The following is a 26,801-nucleotide window of genomic DNA, read 5'->3' on the forward strand; positions in this document are numbered from 1 at the left end:
TATGTATATTGTACAATATCAACAATACTATAGTGGCATAGACCAATTAGACCAACATCTAATAGTTTATGCTGTGGAGTCCAACAGAGATCAAAACAATCCTTACAAATCCATTACAGTGTTATGCTGTGAAGCATTGTAAGTGAATAGAATGGCTATTTTGCAATACAAAAAGCTACTTTAGTAGCAAAATAAAATCCATCTACACAATATGTGTAGACACACAGCTGCATCTGGAATTATCAACACACACCTTTGACTTACTGCTATTAATAATATTATGTTACAAAATGTGAATATGAGTAGGTTTACTTCATATTTATTCTACTTTTATGTGATATGGGACAACATGTTCAGTTAGCAGACCAAGATACATAAATAGGCTTATAGGATAAAATGAAAAGAAAAAAAAAAAAAAAAAAAAAAGTCTCATATTGCATTAAATTCATATTAATGAAATGTTTACAAAATAGTAATGAAAAACAATCGACTTTCACTAGATCTGTAACCAAGGGTTTTTCATGCACATGGCAAATTTCATGTATTAAGGAGTTGTGGTGAATCTAAGCACTGGTAGAGCTTGTAAACCTTTTCATTGTTTAACATAAACATGGTAAGCTGTTCTAGTCTATTAAAAAACAGTATTGTTATCAGTGTAAACGTTCATAGCATTTTAAGACTTGAATATTCACTTGTAAAACTTTTCATTGTTTAACATAAACATGGTAAACGGTTCTAGTCTATTAAAAAACAGTATTGTTATCAGTGTAAACGTTCATAGCCTTTTAAGACTTGAATATTCACTTGTAAACCTTTTCATTGTTTAACATAAACATGGTAAGCTGTTCTAGTCTATTAAAAAACAGTATTGTTATCAGTGTAAATGTTCACAGCATTTTAAGACTTGAATATTCACTTATAAACCTTTTCCTTGTTAAACATAAACATGGTAAGCTGTTCTAGTCTATTAAAAAACAGTATTGTTATCAGTGTAAACATTCACAGCATTTTAAGACTTGAATATTCACTAAAACATAGGATTTTAATGTACTCAGTACACTTCTTCAGGTGAAAGAATTTCACAATGTTTTGACTTTTACGACGAGAAGGGAATGTGATCCAGTAATAACCTTGAACAAATCTAATGAGCCTGCCGAGAGTTCAGTTCAATTCAATAATTCGCATATGTTTACTTACAATGCACATAACAACACATGAAATAGAAGGGGGGAAAATCAGTGTTCAGAACAACAACCAGTGTCATAATTATAACATTGCAACTTTACAATTTGCAGTGCCAAACCAATTAATAGATAGGCCCATTGTAAATTTATGCAGCTACCACTGGTCATCAGGTTGTCAAAATTCTCATGACACCACGACATTATGATCATCATAATCATGACATCAAGATCATCAATACATCATACTCATCTACGGAAATTCGATCAGCATTTTACATTATAAGACGTTTACCAATATTATATCATGACACGATGATCATCATGACATCATGATTATCATGATATAAAGATCATCATGACAACATACTCATCTACAGAAATTGATCAGCATTACACCTAAAGGAGAAGTTTACCAATTTTATATCATGACATCATGAACATCATGACATCATGATCATCATTACATCAAGATCATCATGACATCATAAAGGAGATATACCAATACAATTTGGGAACTGATTTTGTATACTCCGCTACAAAATACCCAATTTTTTTTAATTACTCATCACATGTAGAATTTCAAAAAATTGGTAAACTTCTCCCTTTAAGTTCAATGTCTTTACTTACCGCCCTCACATGTTGGCGGAGTGCTGGAATTGCCGAGAGCTCTGCAATAAGGTGGAGATACCGAGCTACCAGCGCATGAATACAGCAGCGATGGGAGGCAGGGAGTTTGACATCAGAACAAGCCAGATCCTGAGCAGAAGAAAATAAGACAAAAGTCATGTACAATGTAGACAACGTTTATGTGGCTCAAAAAATTACTTAACAATATCCTCAGGAGAGTCTCTTCTCTCCTTACAGCTGATGAGCATTTTCTGAATTATTTATACAATAATATGTTATTATATTTCTTAAATTTTTACTAATTTAACCACTTTGAAATTAATGGGTTTAATATTAATTCTTGTTTTGAACTATTACAGCTATAAACTCTTCTTTAAAGATATACTTTTGTAAAATCTAAAAAAAAATAAAAAGTTAAATAAAAACATAGCTCATTTATGAATATTAAATAACTATAAACTTTCAATAAAACATGCATTAAAAAAAAATAAATTTTTGCTATTACAGATACTTCGAAAAACTTTACATTGATTAACAGTCAATTCATGAGATACATAAATTTAAAAAAAAAACAGGATTAATATATGGCATTTGCTAATTGGCAACAAAATATTTTCTCACTCAAATTTTTGTTCTAAAAAACTTACTTGCATACAAACAAGAAATATAAATACTTAATCATATTTCCAAGCTCAACACAGAAAGAATATATTCTTAAAATGTTGATTGTTATCTAATGCATAAATATGTAATATTTAAATTTATGGGATTGATAAACTGTTTATTTATTTTAATTTGTTTACCTTTCACATCCAACAGTAAGGAAACTAAGTCTCTTTACAAGACTTAGGGAGTGAAGCTCTTTTTAGTAGTGAGAAAAACCAGGGCCCTTAACTACCAAGATATTCAGCTCCACTCCACACATTAAAGTCAGGATCTTCCAAAATTAAGTGAGTTTCAGCTATTTGCAAGCATTAGCCGATGACATCCACCACTGTGTCATTACCTCCCAGCTCAATGTGCAGACAAGCAAGCATGTAGTACATGGAAAGCAGGTGATAGCTCTATAAGCCCAGAGGCTTGTTTTTATAGGTATAATAAATTTTATGGACCTAAAATGTAAAACATTTTAGATTAAGTTCTTCTAAAAGGTGGTGAGTTTGAACTACCTGTAGGCCTAGGGCAAGGCCGATGAGATCCACCACTATGTCATCACCTCCCAGCTCAATAAGCAACAGGGCAAGTGTGCAGTACATTGCTTCAAAATGTTCCACTGTGTTTGAGGACTGGCTCATGTTCTCATAGAAATGCCAATAAATATCAGACCCATTCTAAAACATAAACAAACAGCTGAATAAAGTGAAGAAATTTAATAATATAATTTTGATGGCTATCTACTCTATTTCAATTTCTAATCTCTAAACTTTACTTTCCTCTTATTATCAGAAAAGTAAAGCATCAATATTCTATATAGTTATTAAATATAAAATAATAATATTGCATAATAATATCAAAAACAAAAAAAAATTATCACAATCTACAGAAAGTCTGAAAATTCTTGCAATGATTCATGTTAAGCCCTGTCCAAGCATGTGATATGCCTAAATATGGTCACGATGATGTCACATTATGACCATATATCGGCACAGCGGGAATGGTTTGGTTTCCCAACCTTGAGGTAAGGGGTTTCAATCCCTCGCTATACATTTCGCTTATGTAATTGAGCAATTGTTTCTGTCCATCCTGGAGTATAAATGGGTACCTGGTGGGGTTGCCTGCTGCTGCGCTGATAACCAGCAGCAACACTTAAAGCATATGAACCAATGACCAGGAAAAGAAGCGCTTTGTATCTGCCAAGAAAAGGCGCTATATAAATTATATAAATAATTAAAAAAATAATAATATGGCAGCCAACGGTTTTTGTCAGAGAAAATGTGATAGTGTAGACAACGCTTTAGCAAAAAAAAAAGAATTGTTATATGAAAGCCATAATATTTATTCAGGTTATAGCGAACTGCAACTTATAATAATGTGACATTTTATCATGAAACCTGAAACAAGTGGCAGAAAATGATTTTTTTTAAATATTATTATATAATTATGTCCTATATTTTATTACATTTAGCTTCACAATGGTAAAAGATTTATTGGGTTAATTAATTTCCTTTACCATAATGATTATTTAAAAATCAGTGATACTTCATCATTTGCCAGTCACATAATCCTCCTATCCTTGAGCAGAGAGCAAGGCCAAAAAAAAATTCTTGTATTGGCTATGTTTTGGGAAAATCCGAAAAATCGGTAGGTCGGTAGGAATTTTTTTCTCTTTTGAACCAATAATGCATTTATGCCTAAAAAGTAAAAAATACACAAAAATACAACAGAAGATCAAATCTATATTGAAGAGCAAAATGATTTCATAACACTGTCGCAGTCGGACAATAGATGATTTATGATATCTGTTTTGTATAGAAAGTAATATGAAACCCATAAAATATCAGTTCAGGCATTCATTTATCTGTCGGTGGAAAATATAACATATGAATCATACAAAATAAAAAGAATTCAAATAAAATAAAAATATGTAAAAAACATCTACACTAAATCAAAATGGAATATTCACTGCCTGTTGGATCCCAGTTTTAGTATTGCAGTGTTTCAGAAGGCTTTTTACAGTATAACCAATCTCCGTATTTCTGATAGATTGCTGATTAAAATGTAAAATATTTAAGATTTTATATTCAGTACATTCTCAAATGCTATGTAAATCTCATATCCCAAAATTACATTATATTCATGCACCGAAGTAGAAAGTTTAACTTAATAATTTTGATATGTTTTATGTTTTTTGTTGAATGGTTTTTAATGATATTACAGTCTAATAAGATCACAACATAAGGAAGTCCCCTCTTTTAAACTTCTAACCTCCTAAACTTTGCGTATCTTAATATACACATATATTTCCTTAAATCAGGGAAGTCCACTCGTTAAACTAGTATATTATAGAGAATTTTGTCTGTCAATCTCAGATATCCAAATTTTAGGAAATTACGTTTTATGCACGCACTGACATGAGAACTTTAAACTAATAACTTTGATATGTATATGTTTTATGTTGTTTGTTGAATGGACTTCTTTAATAATAATATTACAGTCTAATATGACCACAACATAAGGAAGTCAACTCTGTAAATGTTTAGCATAATATTGTACAGTATCAATATCATTATACACGTGACATGTTAGATCCAAATCACGTTTTATGCAAGCACCGACGAGGAAAAATTAAACATAATAATTTTGATATGTACATGTTTTATGTTATGTGTTGATTGGCCTTTTAATAATAAATTACAGTTTAATGGCTTAATGTTAATAATATTACAGTTTAATGGTTTACAATAATATTACAGTTTAATGGTTTAATGGCCCCGGAACCCTGAACCCCGACCTGGGTCTCTTGGAGGCCCCCTAGCCCCAATCATTTGTGCTCGCGCTTCGCTCGCAACCTGACTACTTTAATTCTCGTGGCTACGGCCCTGTATCACATTGCCTACCGTCCAGCACGATAGGCATATTCCAGCCTTTGTAGCTCATTAAAAAGACTAAAATGCTGAACCTCAATTTTGTACATTTTGAGTCAATTGGGTGTGGCCAACACAATAATTTTTTTTATTTGGCCCAATTTTCTGCGCAAAAACTCAAACAAATCTGTTTACATGACACTGAAAGGAATAGCGCTAATGCAATAGGGTAAGCAGTAAGGTCGCTCTCGGGAGTGCAAACATTGTCAGTGTGTGAAAGGGGCATTATGCTCCAAGGCCCTGTCCAGACTATCAAATTTTATAGATAAGATAAGTATTTTCGGTGTGAATCACACCAAGGATAACGCAGGAAGTCTGAAGACTTGTCTCGGGATCCTTCTGGTGGTGAATTGGACAGTACACCGCGAGATAATCTCCTACTCTTTTTCAAAGGGTGTACTGTGTTCATTAACATGCACATGGGCCATATTGCACACAAGACCAAGGGCTTAAACGTCTCATCCGAAAGACGGTGCACTATCGTAACTTGTATTTCGGCCCTCCAGCTGAAACACAAGGATAGGCAGCGATGGGAATTGAACCGGGGAGCTAAAGATCTCATCGGTTCAGTGCACACACACAGTGGCTCAAACCACCTGATTTAGACAAAAACATGTAAGTAACTGCCCAAATATGGTCATGACGACATCACATTATGACCATATATAGGTAAAGGAAGGTAAAGGTAGGAGAATAACCCATAACTTGCAGCCTCATTGTGCATCGGGTTAACCCTCTAATCTTCCGAAAGATGCAATGGGTTCTTTAAAGTGCACACAAGCCAGGTGTATACACTGAGCCTCCATTTTAAGTCCTTATCCGAGAATGCTTGGTTCTACCAACCAAACCCTGGGCGAGGAGCAGCTGGAACCAGTGCAGCTGTTAAGGCTGTAGCTAGCGGCGCCCCTGCCATACCGCATGGCCACTCGACTCGCTAGGCACATCATGACTATATATGGGCATACAACAGTTCTTTGTCAAAGAAATTTTGATACTGTAGATAGAGCTTAAAATGGCAAGGAAAAAAAAATTTTGAACCCTGAACTCTAAGGCTGAGAGACTAAGGTTATGTTCACACTAGAGCCCTAGTATCTGAATCGGGAACTAACCGTTCACACCCATGTCAGAACGCCCGATCAGTTAGCACTAACCTTTACCACGATCTTGATATGCTAACAGTTAGCAAGCTCTATTGGTAAGCAAGTTGAGTGCTTTCTATCATTAACCAATCAGACGTACGCATATTTCCAATTTCCAGTTTCGTATTGGCCATTAATCCCACCGTCACCTTCTTGATATCTGGATCGGGTATTTTTTTGTATGAACACAATGGAGAGCACGTATGCTATTTATCTGGATTCTGCTAACCGTTAGCTGCCGTGTATAAACATAGCCTAAACCACAATGGGGGCAAATCATTCATGCAACTCCTGACAAGGTGATCCTTGTAACAAATTATTTGCAGTTTTCTATTTACCTTTCGCATAAACATGGTATCTTGTCGTGATGTCTTCTCCACCTTCAGTCCAAGATTTTTAATGTCATCTGGAATTGGTCGATTACCTAGTAATTTATCCACGTTGTCATGACGATCAATAAGGGTCTGTAATATCTGCTGGACTATTAGACGGATGCCTGGACAAATAAAATGTGTTTCATATGATGTATAAACCAATGTTAAAAAGGAAAACAAATTTCATGAATGGCTGAATTGTTTATTTTTATAAGCTAAAAATGACAGAATGAAGACTACTGTATATGCAAATTTAGTATGCAAATTTTTTGACAATTCATACCTGGATCAGTAACCAATGACATGTTCAGTAGAGGTTGAAAGAAGGATGCTGGGAATGTTACGGCCATGTTGCCTGTTGTGTACTTGTTTCCGACTTCCAGTAAGCTCTTTAGAAGCATACTCTGCAGTAGCTGATCTCCGATGCCATTGCAGGGCTGCACGACGGCAGCATCGTCCATGTCCTCATTAAACTTGGGGCTGGGAACTTTGCCCATGATGAACATCATAATCTCAATTTTCTGATAGTCTGGGAGAATCATTGCAAAAGCACCTGGATTTGGATGTCAAATAATATTACCAATTAAATATTTTTTAAAAATAATAAATCCTTGCCGAGCAACTAGGGCCCAAAGGGCTGGAGATTATATCCAGTTTCTGTGGTGTGAAGGGGATGAGAGTGTAATACTCCTCCTGGGTGGGACGCTTGTCCACCATAGGTACTCATTGATACAGCTGGGTAGACTAAAGCAATGTAGATTAAGTGCCTTGCTCGGGGACAAATTCGAAAGCAGAGGATTGAAACCCTGACTTCACGGTTCAGACACCAAACCATTCCCACTGCGCTAAACTGCTTCCACTTAGAAATTAAGAACAAGAAATAACAGAATCAATAAATGATTAATTGTTATTAAGACTACTAAACTACTAAACAAAACAGTGTTTTGTTTAATAGTTAAGCTCGATTTTGTGGCATGGATTTCCCAATACATAAGAGATTACCTGCGTGCAATACATTATTTACAACTGATAATTTTAGGAGCATACTACCGAAACTTGGGGTCATTTTTTTAATAAAATACAGGCTTTACCTATAATGAAAGTAAGAACTGTTGTCCTGTTTTTAAAAATGATAATAATAATAATATGGATAAAATTGATGTAAGCCAAATTATAAATAGTTGCAAGTTCTTCAATGTTCACATACTGTACACAGCACAAGAAGTAAGCTTTGTTACTAGTCAATTTGTGCTGTGTGTGAATAAAATGAACTTGAACAAAGCCAGACCAAGAATGGTAGCAAGTTCTATATTTACACAGAGGACAATAGGAGACCTTGGCTCAATATAATGGCTTGATAGGACTAACCATTGTGGTGTATGTGAACAAAAAGAAACTAAAGAATTAAAAAAAAAAGAACTAAAAGCCAGAATATTTATGGTAGGGTAGACAGAAAATTCTTATGTTCACACAGTCTTATCCATCCAAGGTCAGTTATACAAGTCTGAAATTCACTAGATTGGCAGAAAATTATAATCTTATTAAATGATTATTATCTAGCCAAATGTGAAGCTTTTGGATGAGTAATTAAAGGAAAAACTGTAATTACTGGTTACACATCACAAAAACGTAAAAGCCTTCAGACATGTCTTACTACAAATGTTTTCTGAATAAAATAATAATGATGTTTTGGTTCTTGGGATGTTCTACATATGAAATTCAAAAATTTAGATCGGTCAAAAATTAAACATTTCAACCAGAAGGCAAGATTTTTGGATCGGTAACTAATGGAAATTTATTGGCTACACAAGTAAATACTTTACGTCAGAGTATGTACAACATAGCGAACGTTCTACATATGGGATGTTCTACATATGAAATTCAAAAATTTAGATCGGTCAAAAATTAAACATTTCAACCAGAAGGCAAGATTTTTGGATCGGTAACTAATGGAAATTTATTGGCTACACAAGTAAATACTTTACGTCAGAGTATGTACAACATAGCGAACATTTTAGAGCTGTCGAACTTGCCTTATCACATTATATCTTTCTAAGAAAGAAATATTTTGGGGTTTCTGGGATGTTCCACATATGATATTCAAAAATCTAGATCGCTCAAAGTCAAGATATTTCAACCAGAAGGCAAGCTTTTTGGATCAGTAATTAAAGGAAATTTATTAGTTAAATATGGAAATGCTTTACATCAGAGTATGTACAACATAGCGAACATTTTAGAGCTGTCAGCATTGCCTTATCACATTATGTGTTTCTGAAAAAGAATGATGACATTTTGGGTTGCTGCGATGTTCATGCATGGTGCCTGGGGCCGACTGTTCCATTCTATTTTCGAGGGGGTATTCTCGTTTGATAGGTAATTAGTCAGTTTACCCAGGTGAGTATTAACAGAAGACACATGAATTAGTGACCCGCAAATGTCTTTCTAAAAAAGAATGATGTTTTGGGTTTCTGGGATGTTCATGCATGGTGTCTGTACCATTGTATTTTTGAGGGGAATTCTTGTTTCTGTGAAAACAGGTACGGTAATTAGTCAGTTTATCCAGGTAAGCATTCACAAAAAATACAACATGATTTATTGGCTACATATCATGGGAATTCAAATTCTTTATATCAGTCTATAAAAAAAATACAAACAATTATTGGATTAGCAGTTTCTATGAAAAAGATTTTAAATTAATGGATATGAAACAAAAACTGTACAAAAAAGTGAACCAGATAGTTGTAGTGGGATTATAAGAGATGAAATACCTATCGTATCAATAATGGCCTCTTCAAAGACAATTTCCTCATTCTCATTATAGCCTTGTCTATCCAACGTTTGCTTGGAGCTTACGCTTATCACAGACTGGTTTCCACCGGACATACGCTGGTCCACAGACAAACGCAGGTGACGCAGAAGAGTGTTGAATACTTCCAGGATTGAGGGACCTATGATTAACGTACATGTTTCAGTAAGGCTTCAAAAATTGTATGAATTTCATTTCAATATAAAACAGTTACAAAAAAAATGCGATAAACTCTGATAAATAAATCCCTATAGAGTGGGGCTCTTCCAAAAATTGGCATATGCACAAAATAAAACAGATACAAACTTCTGAAAATTCAATACTTGTGTACTAGATTATTATTATTATTTTCAAATTAGTACAGTTACACTGGAATATTAGAAATAAAGAAAAAGTAAAATATTTTCATTTTAAAAGTTGTTTTTGTTCCATTTGATATATAACTAATTCATAATCGATACAGGAAGATTATTTTGTCTTGAAAATATTCAATGGTGGTACAATAAATTTTGATGATAGAAATATAGAGAAGCACATCTTTTTAAGCATTTTATAGTCATGTACAATATGTAGGGGAAGTATCATCATCTGCAAGTATGCTGTGTTCAAAGACAAAGACATTTCAGGATGGGCACTCACCCACAGCGCCATCTGCGGCCACGGCAACTGTCGCCTTGAGTACTTCCACAATGCTCGTTTTCATTACCGGACTACTCTTGGCGTTCTCGTCCAGGTGGAGCAGAAGGAAGTGAGGAGCAACGTAAAGATACTGCGACTGTATTGAGTACACTATCACCTTGAACACTTTCACAGCAAAGGTGTTTGGAACCCAGAGCTCATGCAGGTCCATGTGTCTGTCAAAACAAAGCAAAATAAATAAGTATTTTGTATATTGTGTGTTAGAAAAAATCAACAGAAAATTATCGATATATTCATTTACATATCGACAACATCCGCATCCAACATTACACTAGTGTTATCATCATTCTTGCAACTGCCACCATCGTTTTCATCATCAACATCTATATCACCACTATCCTTACTTTTATCATCCGCATTATCATCATCCTCATCCTAATCATCAACCTCAACCTCATCATCATCATCATCATTTATATTCTGATATGAAAAAAATACTTGTACACAAATTGCACTAAAAGCCAAATTTTTGGACTTGCAGCCAAGCCCTGAAATCGCAGCTGATTATAGCAAGATCGCTGAGCATTCCAACCGAGCGAGTGACACTGGACTATGTGAGTAGATCACTCAAACTCACAATTCTGGCACAGATTTGCATCGGAGAGCCCGATTCGCTGCATACATGAATGCATTGTCCTGGCCGTGTCCAGACCTTAGTCTGTTCAGTTGAAAGTGTGCTTGTGGGAAATCGTGACCAGATGGTTTAGTTGTTGGCATAGGGATGAATCATTTCCCTTATCTTCACACACATCCACAACATCATTACCATCTTCAATATCATCATCCACATTATCACCACCACCATTATCTTTGTCACCATTATCACCATCCAATAAACATCACCATTATCCACACATTCGTCATTCTCATAAACAGCATCTCATCATTTTTACCTCAAAACTGGCTTCAGTACAGAATGTATGTTCCCATAAGCAGCTCTACACATAACATCTCGGAGGCAAGTTTCTGCTAACACATGAGGACGCTCTTCAGACAGTTCCTGCGCAGGTGAATCATGTCTAAAACCAACAATACATACAAATTGTTTAAGATCAATTTAATTTTGTTTTAACTGTTTTGGTACTGAAACAGAAAAGGGCAACAGAAAATTCCAAAGCTTATTATAGAATTAATGTTTTTAGTACAGAATAAAAGGAGAATTACGATTTTATAATTTACAAAAAGTATGAATCATCATTTACTAATAGGAAAGCAGACCCCTTAAAACAGCTCCAGCAGGTTTATTTTTATCTGAGGATCAATTACACATATTTGGAATACAGGGGTAGGTAATTCTGTTTCATCATTTTTGTACTCTAATGTTTTCTTAATATATTCGTGTTGTTATTCATGGGTACTGGGCCCTCTGGGGGAACAGTAACATTTTACTGAGTAGGTAGCCCAGTATAAAGAACAAATAAATAAAGAAATATAAATAATATTGCCTGTGCTCAGCTCAGATACTCAATAAATACAATTCTATATTTGAATTGCTTCCTTTGAAGAATACAAAAATAATTTGCTTATTGTTTAAAAAATAGAACAAGAAAATATTTCTTCATTAAGTAAGCAATTCATAAATAATATAATTTGTAAGTAATTGATTTGAAATTTTTGTAGTTAAAAGGCTGTAAATCAGAAAAAATATTCCAAACAGTATTTTACTAAATTGCCACACACAGCAGTTTGAAAGTGTGTACATAAATTAATGGTAATAATGATTAGCTGGAGTGTTAAAATCACCTCTCAAATGCTTCTTGCATGTTAAACAAGAAGGATGGGATTATCTTATCCATATGTGCTTTGTCCCAGATGTTGACCTGGAGGTCATCCGTCACAGTCTTACGTACAACACCTTGAAGCCCTTTCAGACCGGTCACTCGAATTCTGCAGAAAAAGTTTGAATTTCTTGTCAAATATCATCGCTATCATCATAAAATTTTTATCACCTCTCAACCTTGAGTTCAGGGTCAAGATTCAGGATCTTGAGAACAAAAAAGAATATAGTAAACTTTTTTTTAAGAGCAGGTAGTGCTAAAAGCATATAATGTAATGTAATAATTCAACTTTGTATAGTGCATAAAAAGCTTTTATGCACTCAGGCTGTCATGAATCCCCAGAGACCAGACTCAAATTTCCTAGCTAGGATTAAACTGAAATGCTGCTTATGTATGCACTGCAAAAACGATTGAATCAACCACTACTTGTATGTACAATATGTATACTATCATCAGCACTGAGCACTCTCATTCAATATCATCAAAACCTTAAATCTTGTGGTGAATTCATTCATTATCATTGGATTCACCGACACAATGCGTTAGGATTTCGTTTTTCTAGAACTAACCTTCTTCTGTGCGTTAAATTATCACTGTTGTTGTGACACATAGAGCTGAATTTTGAAACAAAGAAATCATAACGACGATGATAGGACGGCGTATCTTCTTCTATGTTCGAAAACTTGACAAACTATGGATGACACAAAAAATCTCACTGTTTATTTTAAGTTTTAAGAATATTCACACCACAAAATGAGAAAATTATCAGTATTATCATTTTTGCTCCTGAATTTTTAGAAGTGCCTCTAGAGGGGGGGGGGGATGGCGATCAAGATATAATACTACCCTAGTAGGTCCAGTCTGGGGCATGCCCTTGGGAAAGTTTTGTTTGATAAACACCCGGAAATAGGTGTTTTAGACGATCATTAATTTCTTTTTTTTTTTACTCTATTACGGGGACAGGGGTCCCGAAGTCCGCCCCTGAAATGCAGGGTTTAAGATGACAAAAAAAAAATATTTATCAATTTGGCTAATACGGTATGAAAATAATTAGCCAAATAGAAATTTGATTAGTCCAAAACAAAAGAATATATGCAATGATAGTTTCAATTCCATTAGCTTTTTCGGAATGAAAATATTTAGCAAAATTCAACACTTATTAGGTTTTGGTTATTTGGCTAATGACAGCTTAAACCCTGGAAATGTTAGTGGTGCTGATGATGATGATATGGTGGTGGTAGTGGTGAGAGTGTTAATAATGCTGATAAATAATAGTGATGTGGATGTTGATAATGAGGATGGTGATGATAAAGATGATTAATGATGACACTGATTGTTACAATAATGATATGGAAGAGGATACTGACATAAGGATGAGGATGATAAAGATGATCATGATGATGATAGTGATGATGACAATGACAATAAAAATGAATACCGGTAATAAAAATGAAAACAATTATAATCTGATTCTTTGTTCAACATACCGAGCTGCCACCAAGAATTTGCAGATCTGTGTTGTTAGATTCCAGCAGTTTAGAGACCATTTTCAGAAAACTCTCTACAAAGAGATTTAGGCTTTGAGCATGACAGGCTAACAAGAGTTCATCCAGAGCTTGCATTGCGATGATCACGTGTCTAAAAAAACCCAACAAATTTATGATTAATACTTGGCATGATAGAGAAGAGGAAACTATGAAGAGTGGCATTGTCAGTGCAAATTTCATTAAGGTACAGGGGAAATATGAACCCCTGTTTGAGAAAGACATTAATTATTTTACAACACATCTTTAATTAAAAGTGCCATTTCCGTGAATCTAGGTGGCTATTCTTAAAATTTGCAAGGCCTGGAAAAAGTCTGCGATCGCGCAACCGATGGTCAGAGGCATCATGGATGTCCCGGATGCATTTCTGGAAAAAAAAATTAAAAACTGTTTCGGCTGTAGTGTACAGATAACATTTAGTGCTGGAGACATTTTACTGAGACAATATTCATGGTTGGAGGCATTTTTTTCCCATGCCTGAAATTTGCTCTAAACATTGTGGGGCTTAGATAATTTGGACCCTTGTTGAGATACTTGGAAATTCTTTATCAGGAAACTTGGACCCTCTGTCAGAAAGCTTTTACCCCTTATATGGAAATATCTGGCACTGCTACTGGATAAGCATTAAGTTTTACTTATGGTCTCAGTTGCAAAGCTGAAAAACAAAAAATTACAGACCAAGTAATACTGACCTCTATTGATGGTAATTTTGTCAATACTGTATTAGCCTGATAGTGGTACTTACCCTATTTTATTTCTATACACGTCTCTGCTCAACCTCTTACATAGGTAGGTTCCAATTCGGTCCAGCTTTTCATTATGTGAAACAGCATAGAATGTCAATTTCTCCATCTGGCTTCGAACCAGTTCATCCTGAAGTAAAAAGATGGTGCAAGTTAATCAATAGAATGCATGTTATGACAGTTTGATTATTGTGATGTCAGGTGGATATGGTAAGTAAAGTAAGTAATCTATTTATATAAGATAAAACCCAATTTCAACATACACAGGGTTTCAAAAAGGAAAAAAAAAATCTAGTCAAATATCACAAAATATACCATGATAAAAAGACATACGTCATAAAACATCAAGAAAGTTCATAAAATGTTAATAATTGAACTGAACAATCACTAATTAATTATTAAAGAATACACAATAAATTCAAATTTATAATTCATTTACAATATCAACAATTGGGTAGAATGCTAATAAATTCTCCGTTGATTACCAAACAGCAAAAAGCAAACAGTGGTAATTGGACAGTAATTTAAATATGAGTTGATTTGAATAACTTGGTGGTTAAGAAGATGCTTGCTTTCCAAACCCAAGGTCTTGGGTTCAAATCCTGTCACAATAACAGGATTTTCTCTCGCGATCAAAAACAATTCCATTTTCTAACCCTTATAATGAAACTTGGTTTATGTATAAAAAAAAATGTCTTGTTCGAGGATCCTAGTTGAAAACAGTGTCTTGACACTGATTGGGTTTTACCTTCATTAAAGATGCTGAAAAAAAAATCAATTACTAGTAAAATGCACACTACAATAGTTAGCATTTATATGTCAGTTGTGACGTCATCATTTCATTTTCATGTAAATTTTCCTATCTCTGACCAGGCAATATATCGATATAGTGCCTGATATTTTTTGTGTCACTGCGTATGCTAGCATAGCAAATCATTCTCATACGCACAGCGAATACACATGTGCAGTTAATGCACTGAGCATATCACACAGCAAATGGCCACCACTACAACAAGCAGGTGTTTAAAATATATTATAAAACAGAGTGACTGACTTAAAATAAAGTAAATATTGTCAAGACATTTCGAACCTTACAGAAAAGAGAAGTCTTAGGAGTCGCTATTTCCTTCCAAAATTGTCTTCAGCCCAGGAAATAATTGATCCTTCGGCTTGACTATAATTGCATATTAATATAAGGCCTAATGTACAATGTATTTCATACCTCTGGGTTGACAGGGAAGATGCTATCCACAAGTCGCTTGTAGTGTGGCTTGCATGCTGGAATGCAATGACAGCAGCCTAAAAAAGAGAATTTATTTGGTTCATAACCATCAGCCATTAACCTACCTCTACTACGCAAGACATGAGTGTAGGCTTGAGGTGTGGAAGCACTCCCTTCTATAACAGCAAATTAGTTCCACTAAGTGGGTTACAATGGTACAGTATGACATTTAAGTTTTCATTTGAACAGGTATTTATTTTTGCATCCTCAATTTTTGCACTTTTCCAGGCTTTTTCCCCCCACCACCCAAGAATAAAACCAGCCTACACCATTGCTGGGCCTACTATACTGTAGGAATATACAATTATACATTCAGCATATTCTAATTACCTATCATTGTCAGTGGATAACCACCAGTCTCTTAAATGAACTCTGACTGCATATGTCCTTGTTGACAAACGCCTTAGTGAGTGTAAAGTCAGTTTGTTATACCGTACGTAATTTATTTTTAATGAAAAAAAAATGAAAGGGTAAAGAAAGAAAAAGAAAGAAAACGAAAAGGTAAAGAAAGGAAAAGAAAACAAAAGAAAATGAAAGGGAAAGAAAGAAAAGAAAAAGAAAGAAACTGAAAAGGTTAATAAAGGAAAAGAAAAAAAAAAAAAGGTAATGAAATGAGAAGAAAGTAAACGAAAGGGTAAAGAAAGGAGAAAAAATGAAAACGAAAGGAAAGAAAGAAAAGAAAAAGAATGAAAACGAGGTTAAGAAAGGAAAAGAAAATGAAAAGATAAAGAAAGAAATTTGAAAAAAAGGGGGAAATGAATAAGAAAAGAAAGGAGAAATACGAAAGGAAATTAAAGAAAAAGGAAAGGAAAATAAATAAAGGAAAGGAAGATAAAGAAAGACAAAAGGAAGGTGTTAAGGAAAAATAAAAGCAAGAAATTAAAGGATATGAAAGGATAAGGAAAAAGGAAAAGAAAAGGAAAAGGTACAGAAAGAAAAAGGAAAGAAAAATAAATGTGGAAAAGAAAGAAAAGGAAAATACTGTACAAGGTAAGAAAAGGAAACGGAAAACATGAAAAGATGTAGAAAAATTAAAGGAGGAAAAGGGAATAAGGGAAGAAAAGGTAAAGAAATAAATTACAGGGAAGTAAAGGAAAAGAGAGACAGATCGTAAATATGAAAGAAAATAAAGGTATTAAGGGAAGAAAAGACATGAAAAACAAACAGTAAAAGGTAAGTACGGTAATAAGACTAAGAAATTAAATATATAACAATTAGATAGATGAAAAAAAAGTAAATAAAATTTTGTATTTTCAAATTATTTATTTAACATAGCAATCATATAATAATATTTATTATTGTTATTCATTATTCTTTTTTTAGGTGAAACTTTTAATAATTTATCCCACACCATGCTGTAAAGTGCATAGAGCTATATAAATTGACAATTATTATTATTATTTCTCTACAGTAAAGTCGTGTTCACACTGAAATTTTTTCCGTAAAAGCAAGGAGGTATTATTGAGAAGGAGATCACTCAGCAATGGACCCCTTTGACATGACAAACCAATGTGTTCCACCCCCCCCCCCACCTTTGGTTTTGCGCATTGGTATCTATCTTTAACCATTAACCATTTTTCATTAGCAACAACCTGGCAACAACAGGCTTTTATATCCTTCAACCAGTGGTTGTACGATGTGATGTGACATACTAATACCATGCATACTTTTACAGAAATGTATCAACAAATAAATGGATCACGCATGCTCAATATCTTTACTAGATCTTAAAATTACCATCACGGTGGTGCCTTTGCTTTTACGTAATAGACCTTTCCGTTTCAATCAAGCTTAACAAATGACTAATCAGCAGAGAGCTAAAAATATGCTCGCGCCTCACAAACACATGTGTTGTCTTACATACAGTATGCATGGGTCCGCGTATGATTTGTGGGACCTTAGCAACCACATCCAAGGGGCGGAGCTTAGCAGAAAGGTCCATTATTATATTCACTGATCAAGTTTTTTTGTTTTCTGTTTAAGTTTCTCCACTCCATCAAATAGTCCCCCACTTGTAGGAGTGCGGACTTTCCATCAGTTTTAATGCGAATTGTGTAAGGAGCAGCTTATTCTTCCGCTACTGTTATAAGTTCTTTGCTCAAAACCTCTGTATTTATACTACAAGTATGAATAATGGTAGTACAATTTGACAAAGGTAGATTTATCCTTCATCTTGGTCAAAATTAATATGAATATGTGAACACGGCTTGAGACTTGTGTTACAACAGCCACTGCCTAATTTATTGTTATTGTTACACTATAAGAATAGTCTCGCTAGGCCTATTTATTCATTAAAGCAATTTTGTAATGATCAGTGAAGACAGACTCCAACCAGGCCTGTAGCCGGGGGTGTCATGGTTCGGGCAAACCCCTTTTCTAGCAAACCCCCCTCTTTTCTGGCAAACATCCTCCCTCCCCCCACCCCCCTTGAATTTCCAGACTTAAAACCCACTTGGTCATGTCGAACCAATACCCACCGCTGGGCCATTTCCTCCCTTGGCCTAGGCTAGGGTTAAAGCTTATTCTAGGCCCTAGCGAATGACTGGCCAAGCGGTTAAGACAGGGGAACCGTGACATACAGAAATAATAATATAATAAACATCGGCGCTGGTTCGAATGGCACGCTCGCCTATGGTTCCGGTGGTGGAACAAGTCTTTTCGGATAAGGCTCTACAGTACAGTAAACCGTAGGTCCAGTGTACACAATTGGCTCATGTTCACTTTAAAGAACCCAGTACATCCTTCGAGAAGAGCAGGATGTTACCCCAGTGTACCAGTCCATTTAAAATAAACCCCCGTCTGTCTCTCCAGCCACAGATGTAGCGTTTACGTCGCGGACCATCAGCCATGTCAGGTATCTTACCTGCGAATCCTTCTTTTTCTACCACACTAACTAAACTAACAAACAGCAAGATATAGCATACACACTAGCTACGTAGTGACTCGAGAAGAAGAAGAAGCCCCTATGGCTATGCTAGCTTATACTACTACTACTACTAGGCCTAGCCTCGCCCCCACCCTAGATAAAATCCTAGGCCTAAACTAAGGCCTAGGCGGAATCCCTCTTATTGATTAGTTTGGGCGTAGCCCCCTAGGCCTAAGCTCTAGGCCTACGCAAAATATTAATAATATGCTACACGAAAAAATAAAGTGCTTAAATTATTTTATTATGACCAACTATGTATAAATACCCGGCATTTTGTAGTTAAACTCGGCAGAGTGTAGAAAAATGACAACACGGCTTTCTTGCAGGAATACCCCACACAACAAAATCTGTATACATTTATGTCGCCCTCTGTACAATCCCTGCGCATTTCATTGGGCATATTCGACTGGCTCATTTCGTTGACTACAAATTTTCGTTGAGTATTATTTTCATTCGACTGGTTCGTAAAATAGACTTCGTTGACAACGAAAATTAACGTAACCAGAGTGCGTTAATCTGCGTTAAGTTATCCACGTGACCAAAACAAACATGGGCGAGTGGTCAGATTAAAAACATCATTTGCGTTAATATAATTTAGATTAAATTTAAGAAAATAAAAATTATAATATTTACCCACACCACATGAAGTCAAAAAATATTAAATTGTAGCCCAACAGAATTCAAAAACTGGATGAAAACATTTCTTTTACGAAAAATCCATATTGCGACAAGCCGAAGCAATCCTGATTACGCAGCTTGTATCGTGGTAACTATGCAGCCATTTTGTTTTGTCGAGTATTTACAAGTTTTCTATTCGACTGATCGTCTTCGTTAATAAGTAAGATTTTACAACTCTGCGCAGGTGGGCGTGGTTTAACAAAGAACGATCAGTCGAATACGGCCATTGTCGTACATTTAATTAATTTATGTTCGTGCGCTCGGGAACCAGAATGATAGTGAATAATTCATATGATTAGCGATAAAGGTTTGTGTCGAGTTACTCTAGCGCAACTAAAATTAGATTCCCAGGAACAGGGAAATAATGAGCCCGATCCTAATTACGGGAAACACTGAATGACAATCAAACGATAGATTGTGTCGGAGCACACTGAAATTTTTACAAAAAGAACGGTTGACAATCAGATCGTGTTTTCTGATCTTCTACAAGCAATGCCAATACACTGCTTGTTACCATAAATCATTCATAAGCTGCAGATGAGTCGGATGCCTCTATGTGAGTGTTTATACTTATGAGAAAAATAGCAGCACACTTCACAGTCGGCCGTGAATAGCTACTGAGTGTGGATTATGAACTACAATCATGTGGATCTTAAAAGACGGACTGTCAAGTCTGGCCGTCGTGTAGGTATTGTTCGTCGTCTGTAATTCATCGGGGGCGAGCCGTCTGTTGGTGAAAGACGGAGTTTGCTTCCTTCCGGTGGCCTTGTGATTTTTATTTTTTTAAACGGAATAATCCTGACCGCTTTGATATGTCTTCAAAGGTAATAATTTATATTATGATGTTTTACACAGTATGTTTCAAATTGGCATTTTGCCAAAAGGGTGCGCACGTACGACGGAGGAGGAGGTTGAGGTCTGGTCGTCGTCACACACTCACGCGGCGCATTTCGTTATTTGTGAGCAAGAATCATTTGTTCAGTTTAGTCATGAACACATTGCAGTTGGGGTCTTTATGCCTACACTAGTATCAGGTCACACGATTTCATATAATTTGATAGACATCCACGTGGGCTGGAGGTGGGGGATGGAGACCACACACGTAGCTGGTGCCGTATGACGTAACATGCACGCGCCTTCCTTTCATAGGCCAGTTCCTAATAATACCCGTACTGAAATTGTTGTGATATATATAGGCCTATTGTCATTAAGAGACTCCGACACTTCGAAGTCATACTGTATGTTGCCGCTTTTAGGTTTCTATACAGAAGCTCCCTGTGTAGTGAATTGTTTATTTTGTGTATACAAGGTCAGTACGTGAAACCTTTTCGATTGATAATCCAGAATCGTTTCATAATTACGACTGCAACTAAAATGCAGACTATGTATACATAATACATATATTAATAATAAAAGTAGAAGTATCGCCATGCGAACAGAAAGCCCGTTTACGCGGCCGTCCTTTGGTTGGGGAATAACCTTTTGCCGCCAAACGAACCATATCATTGCCTGAGAGGGCCACTTCACAATCAAACTCTTTGTTATTGTGCTTCGCCCCCGAACACAATACCGGTAACTAGAAAGATCATATTTTGACAACGATAATCTTTGAACCGCACACTATCAGTTCCCGCTACGAGGGCCTGCAGCTTCGTATAACAAACTGTCGTGATGATTCGTGACAGTAAATTAATTTCATATTCAATTATTGCTGCTGTAAGTAAAGACCGGGCTATCAGCAGATCGATCTCATTATTATAAACTCGTTACACAAGCTGGTTGTCCGGTGCCAATCTGTTGGGACCAGGGGAGGGTCGACACTCTTCCCCAAAAGACATTATTTGATTTTTCCATAGCGGGGCGAAGTCCGTGGTTTCCCCAGCTGAGGTCCTTTAACAATAACAATAATAATTAATATAGGTTCTTAATATAGCGCTCTATAAAAATCACCCACTAACGGATCCTCGCTGGCGACACCACTGGTTAAAAATCAACTTATATTACTTTGGTAGGCCCGGTCAAACTTTATTTTTCCAAGCTAGCGCCTCACTAAATGCTAGAGCATTAGCATTCCACTTACATTTCTTCCCCCATATCATGCCACTATAGGCGATACTTAAGATAAGGCAAAACATAGACCACTCTTGTTAACATTTCCAATCTAGACGGCACTCCTAATTTCACTAAAAATATTGCGTCATCAATATTTCTATTAATTCTGACGGTTTACTTGTAAATAACGAAGTTCTGGGATTAAGTGGCTAATTTGCCCATGGAAAAACAAAGTAAATTGTCTTCACTTTTGTAGCAATGTCACCCTCTTCCTCAACCAAGGCGGACAAAATATATCTTTCTGGTGTCGCAGGCCGGATAAATATTTTTGGCGGGCCTAAGTTGGGGGTATTAGTAAGTATTTTTGGTGTGAATCAATACAATTTTAGTTCGGGAAATTTCCCGTTGAGAGCAAAGTGGGCGTGGTCGGGCATCGATTAAAATGTTCTGAAAGTGGTCCAAGGATTTAGGGGTTTTAGAGGCTTATTTAATCGATTTTATGGATAGATAGTCTACTAATATGTAGAAAATATACTTCTGTTTTTCTTCCCGACGAATTGTGGTTTTTCTTCCCTTTTTTTGTGGGGGGGGGGGGCAAGAACATTTTCTATTTTCTCCCACCCCCGTAGTGCCGTCACTGACTGGTTACCCACCTATAGGCCTAAATCATTAAATAGTAAATCACCATCATGTCCAACCTGATTAATCTTCGCTCCACCACTTGTTCTGAGTTCTAAGATCCACAACTAGCTCATCCACTTTGTTTGTCCCTCCGTGTCGTACTCGGAAAACGATGGGGAAAGAGCATTCCCGGTTGCTGCTCCCAATGTGTGGAATTTGCGTAATTTGTCCGAGAGTCTCCTTCTCTTGAAATCTTGAAGAATTTTCAAATATCTAGCGCTGCTTAGAAACCTCTGTATTATGCGCTTTACAAATCCCACTTATTATAATTATTAATAATCTTATATTATTATTATTATTATTATTATTATTATTATTATTATTATTATTATTATTATTATTATTATTATTTATTATTATTATTATTATTATTATTAATTGCCTCCTTGTCCGAAAAAGGAACGGCCAAATAAGGCAATGGCAATAGATTGTTTGATGTGATGATATTGTATATATAAAAAATATGATATTCTTGCATACCTCCTTCTACACTGTATAGAGAATAGGCCAAAGAATTAGGATGAGTTAAGTACAGTACAGTATCATTTGTATATTTTCCTATATACGCACATGACGTGGGTCTGATCCTATAATAACATCCATTGCATAAGTATATGGACCTTTTGATGACAGCCCCGAATATGGCAATCATGATCAGCGTGAGTATCGTATCTCGTGTGTCGGTCGGCGCGGATGAGTTCAATTCAACCGCAGTAGTCTCCGGCAAAAGATTAGCGTTTGTAACGCTTGCTTATTACACCATTCACATTTAGTTTTAGTGGACCATAAGGATGAATGAGTTAATCTTATGGTGATATAAGGCCTATATCATCTATTTAGCGTACGGAGCAGTTATATTATCTGGGTCAACGTTTGAGTGTTGCAAGATGATTTAGGCTACTAATTTTTATATTATTTATTACCCCACTGTACTACATTATATATATTTTAACAAAAAAATTATATGCATTGCCGCAAGACGATTTAGAGTTTACGCTTTTATTATAGGCCTATTTATATTATTATTATATATTATTATTAATATTATTATTATTATTAGTATTATATATATATATATATATATATATATATAAAAAATATCTCAATTTTTTGTGAATTTGTTGAAGAAATAAAAAACGTTGTATGTTAATGATATTGTAGTAGCCTGTGTTTATTGTTTTTCAGTATCATCTAATTAGATGAATAACTTCGCTACATACAGGATAGAACTACTACCGTGTTTGCTTTTTTGTGTTTTTTTTTTTGTATGATGTTGAATTAAATTTATAGTAATGTCATTGATTATTTCACTGAAATATGTCTTTGTGATGTGAGGTCATCAATAGACCATACTGTCCCTGCCATACCGCCGTAGGGTCATTAAGGTATAGCAACTCCTGTCAACGCAATGACGTCACCTGTCCTATATGTGTAGGCCCGCAGCGATATCATAATTGTGTACGCAATCAATTGCAATGTTAGGTTGCTAAATCAATTCGGCTGTCAGGAGTCATGTAAAGCTTGCATCCAGGGTGCCCGGGGATTTAATCCAGGAATTGGGGTGTACGGGTGTCGGAGACATCCCCCTCTCCGTCTTCAGGGACATCGGATCGGCGTCGAGGTTGGATCCCGTCAGGCAGACCAATAATAATAATAATAATAATAATAATAATAATAATAATAATAATAATAATAATAATAATAATAATAATAAATGATAATAATGAAAGGAGAAGTAGGAGAGTGGTGAGGAGGAGGAAGACGGTAAGTGTAATGGTAGTAATGATGATAGTATGATAGCCCTAATAATGATAATAATAAATATCAGCAACAATAATGTAATGTAATGAAGTTAGTTATATAACGTTTATACAGAAGTCTCAAGGTGCTCGAGGTGTGGTCTAGCTAAGCTCGACAGTACCTTTCTCCCCTGAGGGTTCCTTATGTCTGAACTACCCGGTCAACCGGTACCAAATACTCTCGTCTGACCAAACAATGGTTTGATCATCATTTTCCTCCGGCTATTAATAATGTATTTTTTTTTCTATTCGTATTCAGAAGGAATCCCCGTGGGACCAGCAGTTACACGAGGCTGCAATCAAGGGCGATTTGCAACAGTTACGAAAGGTGTTCGAAGCTGGAAGAGTCCACGTTGATTGCTGCGACAAGGTCAGTACCACAGGCATCATGCAAGCAATGACAGATGCTTGAAAAAATCAATAGAAACTGAATTATATACTCTTAGGATAATACTGCGATTTTGAGTGTAGTATGTACATCTACCTCCTTATTAAAGTCTTTCTTGTGAAATCACGCCATTAATGGTGCGTCTTGCCTAATGGTAGGCCCTACTCCCGCGCGTCATGAAATGCTCTGTCTCCATCATAGCCAATCACAGGCAAATATCACAGTACTTGCAGTTGTAAGAGGATGAATAGATTTCTTTCAGGTTCGAAATTAATGATGACGTCAAATATTAAAGATATAGATCTCGGTCCATTTTGAAACGACACGATTCAAACATACTGTTATGGTTTTGGTGGTAGGCTATGTAGGATAGGTCACGAAAATATCACGATAGGATGATAATAAATATTAACAGTAGGCTGGATAATTGCACTTTCCAAAATTCCATTACGCAGCTACTATAACGAAAGGTCGGCTGCACCTGTATTTTCATCGACACTTAATACAAAACAACTCAACTACCATGGTGCGCAAGATGCACGGCAATTGCCACAGTTGTAGAGATAATATTTGCGCGACAGAGGCTTGACGGCGAAGTTTGAGTGGCCTCGTTGGAGTACAGGCAAGGCGGACCTCTCGAAGCTTCCACTAAATAGAAATTTGAGAGGTATTCAATAGATTTCTGAATCTCAAAGGTTACACACATGGTCTTCTATTAGTAACTTAATGTTCTGGAAACAGCCTTCGTCATTCAAACATAGAAGATTGACATTATATTTTCTGAATGTAATGATATTTATCTACTATCGATTGCACATACCCACTTCTACTTAAGCAAACCTCAACGAGTCTTAATTACTAAGGCACATAACCATGTGGTAGGCCTAGACTTCACAAGTGCGTCGTCGGAGACAGTGAAACAGTCTCATCATAAGGTTTTGAAGGCGTCCCGATTTTACAAAGAGATCTTGAGTTTTTCAATGTGAGATTTGTTTGAATGTAGGTCTAAGCTGTCCACACTATCACATTTGTTTTGACAAATATCTGTTTGGGTGCAATATGACGTCATGCTCATAATATTATATGGGGACACCACACAAATTTGTCACATACACTTTTTTTTTTATAAGAACCAGTAAAATTTTGCCCAGGCTCAGTGTTCTTATTTTTTGGCCGATTTCAGGCTCAAAATGTTCTTATTTTGTTCTTATTTTACACACTTTTCAAACTTAAAAGTATTACAGTATACACGGTACTGTACCGGAATGTAGGTATAAGTCGTCCTCGAAAAATTGCCCCTGAAAAAAAAGGCCTGGAAAAAATGGCCCGAGAAAAAAGGCTGTGCTAAAAATGGTTCCAACTGACAGGAGGTACACCTACTGTACTGTATTATAGAGAGTATTATATAATCACACCTACCGAACTTAAGGTACAAATAGGCCTATAGGTTTTTGATGTTTTTTTAAATAAAAATTTCATTTGACATTTTACCTGAGCCTCAATTTGTTCTTATTTTGTTCTTAATTTTTAAGCAATTTCAGCCTCATTTTTCTTTAAAATGTGTTCTTATAAAAAAAAAAGGTGTAACAGTTGATGGTGTAGCCAGAGCTTTGAACATCGTAATAGGCCTATGTCTAGGTGAACATTATATTCATTAATCGCTGGCCAAGTTTGCGGTTCACGAATGATTTACATATTGTTGCCTACAGTAGGCCTACAAGCACGATCAAGCGGGTATTTTGGAATATAAAAATTAGTTAATCATACTTGTCGATCAGTCATTTTGCGTACCGTTTTATGGGTTACGTTATATTTAAGCGTTTGTAAGCGAATGAAGTTTTAACACAGGGGCATGCCTATAGACTCAAGAGTATGGTCAAACGCGATAGCCTGGAGTCCCGATGATTCTGATTTTTAAAGAACTTGATTTAACATTGATTTTGGACTCATTACTTATTCGTGGTGTGATAATTAATTTCTCCATGCTTGACTGATTGGAAATACGGTACATAAAGCAATTAGTATTATGGCCTGGTTTATGCATAGTTAACGCTGGCTAGAAAAACTATACCAATTTTTGGACCCATACTGCAAGTAAGTGACCGTCTCCCTGGACAAGTAATGCTTTCTACGATTGTATATCAAGGTATGGTGTAGTATTTATCAAGTTGTATCCTATTTTCGATTTTTGCAAAATATGCGTGCACAGAACCGGAGAAAATGCCAGTACGACGTGTAATGATCTGGCTAATAGCCAGTGTATGAATGATGGAATTAGAAGTAATGTTGCATGCAGTTTTAAAGACGAATTTAATACACAAATATGGATAAAACAAATATGAGTCCAACAGAATGTGCTGATAACTCGTTACTAGTGGTAACGAAGCGTGAATAGTGGATACTGGTTTGTCGAGTTTACTAGAGCTTGGTTGCATAAAGATACGTTAAACCGCGATTAGACACACGTGGTTAGTTGCATGCAACGACCAGTTTGATTACAGATCTCGAGGGTGTGGG

The 26,801-nt window shown here is 35.7% G+C and overlaps 2 protein-coding genes across 2 annotated transcripts in view; one reads left to right on the forward strand and one right to left on the reverse strand.

Annotated features, from left to right (window-relative positions):
* LOC117121722 (protein EFR3 homolog B-like) overlaps nt 1-19,065 on the reverse strand; it is a 41,978-nt gene extending 22,913 nt beyond the window's left edge. Inside the window, exons 1-13 of the mRNA XM_033267006.1 lie at nt 18,952-19,065; nt 15,701-15,777; nt 14,481-14,608; nt 13,679-13,829; nt 12,761-12,882; nt 12,157-12,300; nt 11,307-11,432; nt 10,354-10,568; nt 9,677-9,856; nt 7,192-7,461; nt 6,873-7,030; nt 2,981-3,142; nt 1,781-1,940 (exon numbers count right to left, since the gene is read on the reverse strand). Of these exons, the coding sequence (XP_033122897.1) occupies nt 1,781-1,940; nt 2,981-3,142; nt 6,873-7,030; nt 7,192-7,461; nt 9,677-9,856; nt 10,354-10,568; nt 11,307-11,432; nt 12,157-12,300; nt 12,761-12,882; nt 13,679-13,829; nt 14,481-14,608; nt 15,701-15,777; nt 18,952-18,958 (1,900 nt within the window). The 5' untranslated portion in view covers nt 18,959-19,065. The remainder of the gene's footprint in view (nt 1-1,780; nt 1,941-2,980; nt 3,143-6,872; nt 7,031-7,191; nt 7,462-9,676; nt 9,857-10,353; nt 10,569-11,306; nt 11,433-12,156; nt 12,301-12,760; nt 12,883-13,678; nt 13,830-14,480; nt 14,609-15,700; nt 15,778-18,951) is intronic.
* Nucleotides 19,066-19,642: 577 nt separating this feature from the next.
* The window catches only part of LOC117121677 (ankyrin repeat domain-containing protein 29-like), a gene marked incomplete in the record, with an annotated part of 24,024 nt that continues 16,865 nt past the window's right edge, over nt 19,643-26,801 (forward strand). Inside the window, 2 exon segments of the mRNA XM_033266951.1 lie at nt 19,643-20,188; nt 24,156-24,266. Coding sequence (XP_033122842.1) covers nt 20,177-20,188; nt 24,156-24,266 — 123 coding nt within the window.

The sequence above is a fragment of the Anneissia japonica genome, unplaced genomic scaffold (genome assembly GCF_011630105.1).
Source record: "Anneissia japonica isolate Jap-2015-1 unplaced genomic scaffold, ASM1163010v1 scaffold287709_len1912824_cov184, whole genome shotgun sequence".
In the NCBI taxonomy this organism is placed as follows: domain Eukaryota; kingdom Metazoa; phylum Echinodermata; class Crinoidea; order Comatulida; family Comatulidae; genus Anneissia; species Anneissia japonica.